Source organism: Leuciscus leuciscus (genome assembly GCF_965113295.1).
Source record: "Leuciscus leuciscus genome assembly, chromosome: 10".
Lineage (NCBI taxonomy): Eukaryota > Metazoa > Chordata > Actinopteri > Cypriniformes > Leuciscidae > Leuciscus > Leuciscus leuciscus.
In genome coordinates, this window is record NC_138734.1 from 7,051,768 (window position 1) to 7,062,830 (window position 11,063).

Sequence of the window (11,063 nt, forward strand, 5' to 3'; positions counted from 1 at the left end):
ATAATATTTATTTATTTATTCATTTCCAATACATTTTGAGTACAATTTTATTCAAAGGTCAAAAATGAGCACAAATATTTTTAATATGGTTTTCTAAAAAAATAAAATTAAATAAAATTCTGCGCTCTTTGGCACTTAATGAAAGATTCTTATAAACGAACCACTACAATACGTTTAAAATTATAAACATAACAAATGTGTTAAATTACTCCTTGATATTCCGAGCTCCAGGATATAGGCCTAGCGATGATCGAATTCAAACTTCTTTTTTGTTACAGTCTACGAGTCAAACACTTAAACCAGTGCGGTCTCTGTAAAAGTCCACCAGAGGACGCACTCTGATAATGTGAAATGACACTGGCCCAGCTATCATGCGGTTTGCTGGGCATCTTTGTGAGGAATTCCCTATGTAGGCATGGTGACGTGTATACGACCCCTGTGTGCTGGTCTGTGAGGGAATCCCGGCGTGGAGGCGGTGTCCAAGACATGAACAAATATTGTGCGTGTTTTCTTGCCTGTGTGGTTGCTATGTAGTCAAGACTGCCACGTGTTTGATGACTTTATGTAACACTTTTTTTCCCTCTTAAAGGGATATTTCACCCCAAAAAAATGAAAATTCTGTCATCATTTAGTCTACTCACCCCATGTTGTTACAAACCTGTATGAGTTTCTTTCTTCTGTTGAACACAAAAGAAGATATTTAAAAAAAATGTTGGTAACCAGACAGCACAAGTTGAAGGCACCCAATAGAAAAGGAAGTCAATGGCTATCGTCAACTGTCTGGTTACAAACATTCTTTAAAATATTTTCTTTTGTGTTCAACCTAAGAAAGAATCTCATACAGGTTTGGAACAACATAAGGGTGAGTAAATGATAACAACATTTTCATTTTTGGGTGAATTATCCCTTATAGTTATAGTTTGCATGTGAACACATTCAAACGCTTGGTATACTTATGGAAAATGACATGCCATTGTATCCTAAAGGGAATATTGTTATGCTGACACACTGACTAAAATATGTTCTTTCTCTGTTTAATGGGCAATATATTTGCGTATTCTTTTACCCTCAAATACTTTAACCACCCGGTTTTGTTTAAGGAATTTGTTAGGAGCTTCAGTATAAGCTGCAGATGATTATAATGATTTGTGTTCACTTGCTCAATTTATGAGGTGGATCTCAAATGTCTGCATGTTCACACAGCCTCTGTAACTCTGTCACCACACACACAGAGAGAAACTTGCAGGATTCAGGCCTGAAGAAAAGTCCAAATAGGGGGATGTTAACGTCTTCCATAAAGAGACCGTGTCGAAGTCCTGAACTTGGACTTTAGAAAATCTAACGGACCCGAGGAAAAGAGATATTAATAACTCCTTCAAGCCCATCCCACCACATTCTTCACCACTGAGTCACAATGTAAACCAGCTAGCAATTGGAGCCAGGGGTGGATTGCCTCTGTTTCTCATTTGTGTATCTTTCCATGGCGAAATTGTGGAAACGGGGAGATACCCTTCCTCTCTTTCTTTATAAACTTGAAGGGTTACACACATACAATGCTCTCACAGGTTGTGGGATTGTATGAGGGAAGAGGAAAAACACAGGCATTGAGCAAGATGTGTGAAAAGTTTTAACAGAGTCTCTGGAATGATGAAGAGCTGGAAAGTATAAGCGAAGAGAGGAACGGGTGGTTGTACTGGAGGATGGAAAATGGTGGTATGGGGTTTTGGCTGGGATCTCTGTGACTCACTGTTTATCTGGCCTGTCACCGAGCAACTGTACAGCATATGTGTGCACAAGACTGCAGCCTTTCTGTCTGCTAGTATGCCCCCTTTCCCAAAATTTCAAGATTCATAAGACTCTTTCCACAGAAACCATGAAGTTTTGAAGCTTTGAAACGTTTAAGTTTTTTTTTTTTTTTTTCCTATAGCAAAGTGTCAGTGAAAAGGAGAAAATGTTAAATGTCAGCCTAAGGAGGTACATTTAAATACTAGCCTATATGAGTAGTTTTATTTTCCATTCATTTTATTTTGAGCTTTGCATGTTCTCAGCCCTGTTAGTTGGGACAATTTGTTTGTTCTTGTTTTCTACTTATTCAAAAGTTATGCTTTTTCAGTGCAGTTCCTTTTGTAAAAAAAACAAACAAAAAAAACAAAAAAAACAGATCCAAGATACAAAGGGTCTTTATTCAGCTCAATATATTTACTGTGAAAACATTGGTTAACTGAAGCAGTCAGTGGAACCGTTTACAGTAGTCAGAAAGAAATCTCCACATTTTTGCTTGTATGACATTGATTATATATATATATATATATATATATATATATATATATATATATATATATATATATACATATACATATACATATACATATATATATATATATATCCTGTGACAGTCTTTCATAGTATGCAGAGCTCATTCAATACACAATAGGAAAAAAACAGTAAAACTGATCACATATAAAGCATATTTCCTTTTCAATCTTAAAGGCATAGACAGCAACATTCTAGTAAAATGATTTACATGTTCTAAAAACAAGGTATTTTAACTTGCCTCCTCAGGTCTTCTTTCAAAGCAGTTTCAGAGTTTTGAGTGTTTGCCTTGACTTCACATTCTGATTTAGTTGACTACAACATTAAAAGCCACACTGAAAAGTGCGTAAAGCCAAGTCTATAGATTTCCACACTAAATGATAAAAATGAATATCTGTTATCTACAAGAGTTAATTTGCTATCCCTTAGTTCAGGAGCCATTATAAGTTCTATGAATTGAGTCATGTGTGTAGCATTTCTGGATGTGAGGTCATATGATTTTAAAATGGCGACAGATGCGACATTCCTTTCAAATAACTGAGACCAGTCTTTGGTTTATCACAAAGCTCTTTGGCTTCCAGCTGGGAATCTTTGCTTTGTTGCATTTGAACCAAGAATACATAGTAAGACATTAATTGTGAGTTACAAAATGACCAAAGTACAAAATGACACCAAAATACAGTGAATGGAGATGCATTGCAGCAGCTGTGGAGCTGGACAACATGCGGGAAGTGCGGACAAGGATCAGTTGATCGTAAATGTGCATTGTCTAAGCATCAGAGCCTTTTTGCCGGCGTTTGGATGGTGGCACGAGACGGGCAGGCAACTCAGGGGGCAGCCCATGACCATCCAGTTTCACTTCAATCAGGTGGCTGGCCAGGGCAAACTCCTCGTCATCCAGCATGCCGTCACGATCCACATCCGAGAGCTTCCAGATGCGGCCCAGCACAGAGTTGGGCAGCCGTGTGCTCACCATCCAATCTTTGGCTTTGATGCCACTTAGTTTGCCTTCGTTTGGTGCTAGGTTGTAGAAGATCTCATCATACTTGGGCTTGTCCTTGGTCACTACCCATTCCTCATCTTCCTCACCCACCTCGCCATTTTGATCCGCAGTTTCGCCAAAGGGGTCCCCTTCCATAAAAGGTCCGGCACGGGTTCCCAAGAAGGCCCCGCCTTGGACCCCAGGTTGGACCCCAGCGTCTATTTCTTCTTGCCTTAGAAGGGGCATCAGTTTGGCAATGTCGTTAGCCAACAGCTCATCCAGCATTGCCATCAGGTTGGGCTTCAGGGCTTTAAACTTGGTGAAGTCATGTGCCATTAGTTGCTCCTATACAATAAACACAGAAAGGACAGTCAAGCAAGAAAAGTAGTGTTTTAACCTCAATACAAGAGCAAGGTGGTTGCACTAACCTGCATCTTGGTACAATCGGGGAAGTCTCCTGGAGAGATATGATGCTGTAGCTGAATCTTGGAGAAGATGACCGGGAGCTGGTAGATCAGGTTCTTCTTTTTATTGTCCTTCCTGAAGACAGATGGCATCTCTTGCTTCAAGTAACTGATGATATGGGCATGTACCTAAGACAAAAGCAGCCCAGGGGACAGAAAAAAACTGAGATATTATTCAGAAAATCTTATTTTGTTTTCCACAGAAGAAAAAAGTCATACAGGTTTGGAATTATTTGAGGGTGCGTAAATGCGGACATAATTTAGATTTTTTGGGGTGAACTATCATTTTAAGTGTTTACATTCGATCATTTACCTTCTGATTTCACAGTTCCAACAAAAAGTCATTAATGATACATTAACATACCCTCACAAGACGAGCCCTCTTGACCAAGTCATTAAGTTTACGTAGGGCTGAGTTGCGTGGCAGATTCTGGATGTCAGCAAACAGATCTTCCTCCTCCAACTCAAACAACTTTCGGTTGTCGGACACCATAAGAGGTTCAGACCAGAAGGACCCGATGTACACCCTCAGAACTTCAGGAGTACCAAACACTTTCCCCAGAGACCACATTAAAGCACCATACACTCGCATGAGCTGCTGGGTATCAATCATATCAGCCTTGTTCAGCACAACACGGAGTTTGTCTTCATTGCCCTTGAGGGCTCCGATTGCCTCTGAGAATTCATCCGAGATCTCCAACTTGTGGGCATCAAAGAGAAGAATGATCCGGTCCACACGCTCAGCAAACCAGCGGAGAACTGCTGGGAAGTCATATCCTACAAAGAGAAAGAAGAGGTGGAAGAAAATCATCAAATTGAATAAAAGAGAAGACTATAACAACAGTGTTGTGCAAGTTTGCGGTGATCAGACCCACCAGCCCTGGTTTGATTCAAAGCAAGAGAGTATTTGAAAATCTGAAGGTAAAAGACTATGTTACTTAAATTATTTTATAAAGGAATGACCTAATCCCATGAAGTATTGCAAATGATAGAAACAATTCAAAGCCAACAGTACAAAAACAAAAAATATAAAATGCAATGCATTTGAAGGTTCAGATACAAATACATAAGTAGTTTGAGAGGATGGAGAAACGACTATGTCATTCAGGTTGATTTGCAAGTGGGCGGTCATTGTTCTTGTTTCCATGCTAACATCAAATTCTCTTTTCAGGTAAACTCACACTGGGTTATGGGTTCTAGATTACATTCTAGATTAGATACACAATTGCTTAACCTTAGAACTCATGGTAGGTCTGTCTTGAAAGGTTTGTATCGTGGGAAGCCTTGTAAACTTCAGATCCATACCTATCCAACACACCTACCTGTTGTTTTCAAGTAATCCGTTCAGGACCTTGATTAGCTGGTTCTGGTTTGTTTGATTAGGTTTAGAGGTTTGGTAGCCCTCCAGGAGTAGGGTTGGCTACACCTGGTTTGTAGGTTATTGCTGTTTCTCTACGGAAGAGGTAGCCAATTCTGCTCCTGAAGGGCTACCTTCCTGCAGACATCAGTTTCAACCCTGCTTCAACACTCCTGCCTGTAATTTTCAGGCATTTATGATTAGGTTTGGAGCTATACTCTGCAGGAAGGAAGCTACCTTGGTTAGCCCTTTTCTATGGATTATAATTCTTGAACCCAGCTGTTGTGCTCTATTGAGACTATTTTCAAATTTTGAGATCTTATTAGCTCTTTAACAATCATCTTGGTGATTATGTGCAAATGTTGTGTTTTGACAACATTTGAATAGTCCAGAGTCTCTTACATCCCCCTAACATTCTTTTACATTCCTTCCCTTTCCTCTCCCTGTCACACCTTTATGGCTCACTTTCCCATTCTGTGCGTCATTTCAAATGCTGTGAGGCAGGAAAATATGTGAGAAAAAGCAGACATCACCCAGTGAGGTGCAACACTGATAAGCTAAGATTACCCAACGATGTTCTCTGAGGGAGAGCCTAGAAATTATTCATCTGTTATTTACCATGAAAAAGATCTCAGATCAGTATTGTCCTTTCTATTTACGATGACACCACTTAGTTCCCAACATCTAGAGTTTCTCTGGGGTCTTTATAAGGTCAATTCAGTTTTACTGTTTTAACAGAATGTTCAACATTTTTTGCAGTAAAATACATATTGGAGCATATTGTGAGTTTTCCCAGGGGACTAGTGAAGGACTAATCATTTTCTCATTTAATAAACACATATTAAAGAGATATTGTAGACCAGTTTGAATGAAGTTGAATTTTAAGTAGGACATTTATTGAAATTTGGCTGAAAATACTTCCAAATCTCTCTCCTTACTTTTTTAGTCAGCCTTACCTCGACTCACTCTCTGTTTGGCCCCGGACAGGATGCCTGGGGAGTCGATGATGCTGATGCTCTCCAGGACCTGGTTTGGGAGCTGAGCACACTGGAATCTGTCAGAGAAAGACATGAGGTCAGAGTTTGTATTGCATTCGGTGATAGACAAAAAAAACAAAAAAAAAACTTCATAAGTTGATTTTTCCTCTTGGTTGAATGGGTAAATCAAGGCTACAGACTTTAAGCTGATATATTTTGTTAAATACAGCATTACATGTTTCATCTGATTTGCTAAGCTACAGTTGCCCCAAAATATTTAGACACTTAAAAAATGCATGAATGTCTTAGCATTAAACAAAATGTCAAACTGTGTAGCATTTTTCAACTTAATACATCCACAATTTTTTTAATTTTTTTTTATAACTAATACAATGATTTTACAACATGCGTATGTGTCCAAAACTGCCCAAAATATTCTTCAGAGTCACTGTAGCTCTCATCTACATCCTATGCACAAAACAGTTGGTGTATGATTCCTTAAAAGGATACAGCACAATTATCAAACATTCAGGAGCTCTTTAGTTTAAATCACTTTCCCCCTGAGAAAAGCTGAAAAAATGACCCATTACTCCTATCACAGCTGTTGTGTGTGATCTAAGAAGCAGACTTCTAGCGTCACTCCACCCAGGCTGGTCCATTGTGTGGAAGTGGTGCTTGAAACACACGGGGCTTCCTGAGGGAAAATGACCAGCGCTGCCAAAATCAAACAATACTTGCCACTAATGATCTGCGGCATAGAAAAACATGGTCTCTTCCTGCTTTAAAGGGGCTTAATGAGTGGACTGCTTCCCTGGGCAGGAAGTAGGAGAAACGAAGTTCTCAAAACATGTATGCAAAAATACTCCCAAAGAGAACAGGGAAAAACTGGATCTGATAAATTCTCTCCCTGGCACTCAAAATAGTGCCCCCTTTGGTGTTGACAGACAACTACAAGCTAATTATGTTGAAACTCTCTTGGCAAACTTAATGAGAGGACTAAGGTATTCAGATGACCTGGACCTGAACTTCAGCTTAGTTTCCTCACACTGTTTTGGCTGCTGCCTGGTATTTCAATACCAGACATTGCTCTGTCTTAATTCACGAAATAAGTGGAGTTTGCTAAAGCAAGCTTCACTGCCATTATCGTTCACACAGAGGTTTCGAGATTTGTTCTAAATGTTAGGGTCAATGCTCTTTTTTTTTGTCCAGATGTACTAATTTATTCAAAATATAAACAATAAATATACAATTCGTACATGCAATGACTTGAAAACACCTCTTCTACAATGAGCATGTTTTTAATTTTTTTATATTTTGGAGGGGCATGGAGTAAAAAATGTCAGGGTGATATCAGGAAAAAAAAACATTCTTTTATTTAGTTTGGCATAATATATTATTATTTCCATATTATTTCTACATCTGATTCACTACTTTTTTAATATTTGAAAAACTTTTTTCCCAAGGTCAAGTTTCTTAAAATATCAGTTAATTTGACCTTTTAAGGTCAAGGCAAGATTAGTTTAGGTAGTAAAATGTCATGTGGTGTGATTCCCCAAATGTGATGATATTAATGAATTCATAATTCTAGATATTATTACCTGTTTACCTTGAAATTGTAAAACTTTACACTAAAATGTATGCAAGGTGTAACAAAAATAGGTTATTTCTTTTTAGCTGATGGTTACACCACATGACATTTTTTAAAAGCATTAAAAATAAACGAACAAATAAACATGGGGCGCATCCCCCATGATTTGTGCTACATGAATGATACCTTATTCTATTTATTTTTCTAAGTGACCAGGTTCTAAGCAATCACACCCTTGCAAACGTATAGAAACAAGCTAAAAAATGTTTACAACACCTAAGCAACACCATAGTAATGTCGTGGCATAATCCATTATCTTCAGAAAATGTAAAACATAAATTAAATTGAAATTAGTCCTTCTCTTTAACCTCTTTAAGGACCCTGACACCTCTTAAGTCATCACCCATCACAGCTCTGCTTTTGCCCTCTCTTGTGATATCTCTCCCTTCCACAAGTTTTCCACAAATAAGGAAAGTCCCTCCTCCCTTAGAAATTTGGCACGGACTCTTGAAATTCCGTAGAGCAAAAACTAACACACTGTTTCTCTGTTATCTTCCCTGCGTGCCCAGTGTAAGCAGACGGATCAGTGGGCACATTCTTTCACACAACCCGCCTTCATCTCACATGTCATGTCGTACATAGCGGCTCAGTGTAACATCTGCCTGTATGAATCTATTCACCTGTTGAGGAAGGTGTTTCCAAAGGGGTTGAGCTTGCGGAAGGGTTTGTTGGGATCCACTATGAGGGCGTTTCCAGGAATGAGCCCCTCCACGTCTCCGTGCATGATAGCGGTGAAGCAGTCGGTGGTGGGCTCCGGCCCTATACGACTCCCTGGGACGTCCTGTTCCAGCAGATACCTGTGTTGACAGAACAAAGCCATGGTTAACGTGTTGACATGATAGTCTTTAATAACCTTGAAGCTTGTCTTCTATGTCTACTAGATGGACAAAACACAATGGAACTGCTGTTTAAGTTCAGATAAATGTATTTCCATTCACTATATAATCTGATTTGAATTTGAATAACCTTTGAATTTAGTACAGAGATCAAACCAATGTAATGTAGAGTATATATTTCCCAAGATCCTAAACCACGAGTGGACTAATACGAGTGGATTAAGCCCTTAACCACCATAGACATGTTTTAACTCCCCTTAAAAAAAAATAAAAAACCTTTAAAAAACCCTTACTTGATAAACGTGGTCTTTCCTGTTGAGTACTGTCCAACCACTAGCACCATGGGTTTGTTGTCGAAGTCGGCGTCCTCCAGACTCGGTGAGTGGAAGTCATGGAAGCAGTAGTACTGCTCCAGGGGCAGGAGTTTCTTTCGATAGAGTGACTTAAGGCCCTCGGTCACTGTCCTAATCACCTCAGGGGCCTTTTTGACATTCTTACGTCCCCAGCGTGACATCTTGCAAACTTGCGAGAGTATTCAGAGTTTCCTTTGCAGTTAATTTATGGCTGTGTTTTGCACTGTTTACGTGTCCTCGGGGATGACGGTGAAGACTCTCCTCTTGCTTACAGTATTTCTGTAAAGCAACCAAATGTTCTGCCTTGAAGGTTTACAGTGATTTGCTGGAGTTATAAAGCAAGCTATAGTGTATACAATGTTATATAATTTGTAACCCCCGGGTTTCTTCTGTTTTAGTAAAAAAAAAAAAAAATTGCCTAAAAAAAAAAAAAGAAATAAAACATTAGAACAATATTGCTTACAGTATATGCTGTAGGTGTTTTTCTAACTATATATTTCATCTTAATTTCTTGGTTAGAAGGCCTTGCTCCCATTAAAATGTCTAACTTTTCCTTTTACCTACAAATAAAGAATCTTAAGAAATGTTTTTAGCCCAGGGGGAAAGTAGAGTGTATTGTCCATGCATGTCCCTGGAAAAAGTTGGTGCTCATTTTGGAAACACTTACACACACACACCCAAACTCTGAGTCCACAAACACACATTCATAACTTACTTCCGTATATTGAAAAAAGTGAGACATATTTTCCAGCAGCGGCTCACAGTGGAAAGTTAAATGTGTGAAGGATTACGGTGTGTAAAGGGCTGAAAGCACCAGTGATGCATCAAACAAAAGCATATTCAGTGTTTCTGACAGAATCCTTACAGGATTTTGCATCAATTCCCTTAATGCGCAATTGGCACACAGTAGATTCTAAACACTCCCTACTTAATAATGCTTTTCCAGAGGACTTATTCTGAATCAAAATGGAGTTTGTGCTGAAGTAAACGTATTCCAGTGAAGTCCAGTTGTGCCAACCTTAGTTAACAACTGAAAAGAAACTAGTTACTGTATATCGGATTAAAAGTTCAACTTTAGCACAGCTGCCTTGGCAAAAAAGTTAATGGTTGGGATTTGACTTTATGTAATAAGACTCACATGTTGCGCAGGAGATGGAAAATGCCTTGTGGCATCCTCCACCACAATTGCAACAGACAGTTGACTCTTTGGGAGAAGCCTTGAGCTTCAGATCATTTCCAGAAGTAATACAGAACCAGAACACTGATGTGTGCCAGTAAAGGAAGGAAAGGCCAGAGGCATTTGCTCCTATGTTTAATCCTTTTTTTGGGGGGGGGGGTTCAACAATGCACGCATCAACTGCTCTAAACTTTTTTCTTTTATTTAGAAAGGGATTTTGAAGTGTAACTCACAAAACAATGTAACATTCCAAAAAAATCCAAGATTTGTCCTCTTACCTGGAGAATGCCGAATCTCAGGTTGAAGTACTTAAAGAGATGACGGACCTTAGCAACTCTTCTCTTGCTCTGGATGTGTTTCTACACACGAGGATACGCTTTAGATGGAACAATCTGTCCAAGACCCTGGAGTAGCAGCACCAAGTAAAACGTTTCAAGTAACGGTTCTTCTTCAGAGGAGAGGTCTTGATCTGCCTGTGCTTCTGTCTCTTGCAGCAAAATAAGCTTTAGGCTTGCACACAAGTACTGCCTTCTTCCCTGACTACGTTTCTCTCTGCACCTCTTCTTCAAACACTGCTTGACGCAGAAGCAGGGGAGAGCCCAGGACGGCTGATTGGTTTTAGGCGAGTGATGACAATGAGTTTAAACCAGGGTGGGGACAGGGAGTTGAGGAGTTGCATCCACATGCTAAGGTGGAGTCAAGCATTTTATAGGGAGAGTCATTCATTTACATAAAGTACTGCCTGCAAACATGAGGGTGTGGCACTGCTCGTCTTTCAGCGGATGCTTCACCATGGGGCAGCATATTCTATTATGACTTTTTTGTTTGATCTACAGATCTGTTTGCAGAGCAGACGCTCACGTGACTCTTGATGATGGCATGAAAGACCACATATGAGATACTTGGCAGATCATCTATATTGCACTCTGTTGCTCCTTTCTGATTCAGACCCGATT

At 39.4% G+C, this 11,063-nt stretch overlaps 1 protein-coding gene across 2 annotated transcripts; it reads right to left on the reverse strand.

Moving 5' to 3' along the window:
• Positions 1 to 2,164: 2,164 nt before the first annotated feature.
• On the reverse strand, positions 2,165 to 10,787 carry ehd2b (EH-domain containing 2b). 2 transcript variants are annotated; one of them, XM_082183178.1, is made up of 7 exons: positions 10,386 to 10,787; positions 8,871 to 9,209; positions 8,362 to 8,538; positions 6,073 to 6,170; positions 4,124 to 4,536; positions 3,724 to 3,888; positions 2,165 to 3,640 (listed from the first exon to the last, which is right to left on the reverse strand). In XM_082183178.1, the coding sequence occupies exons 2-7, from the start codon at positions 9,089 to 9,091 to the stop codon at positions 3,083 to 3,085; spliced, it is 1,632 nt and encodes a 543-aa protein (XP_082039304.1). In that variant the 5' UTR covers positions 9,092 to 9,209; positions 10,386 to 10,787; the 3' UTR covers positions 2,165 to 3,082. The 2 variants fall into 2 exon arrangements, with proteins under 2 accessions (XP_082039304.1, XP_082039303.1); XM_082183177.1 differs by having other exon boundaries at positions 8,871 to 9,348.
• Between the last annotated feature and the right edge of the window lie 276 nt (positions 10,788 to 11,063).

Excerpts from the sequence above, each read along its gene's own strand:
- ehd2b (XM_082183178.1), bottom strand. The coding sequence starts at position 9,091 with ATGTCACGCTGGGGACGTAAGAATGTCAAAAAGGCCCCTGAGGTGATT. Across the intron at positions 6,171-8,361 it reads GGAAACACCTTCCTCAACAG|ATTCCAGTGTGCTCAGCTCC; the intron begins GTGAATAGATTC and ends TTTCTCTGACAG. Across the intron at positions 4,537-6,072 it reads CAAACAGAGAGTGAGTCGAG|GATATGACTTCCCAGCAGTT; the intron begins GTAAGGCTGACT and ends TTCTCTTTGTAG.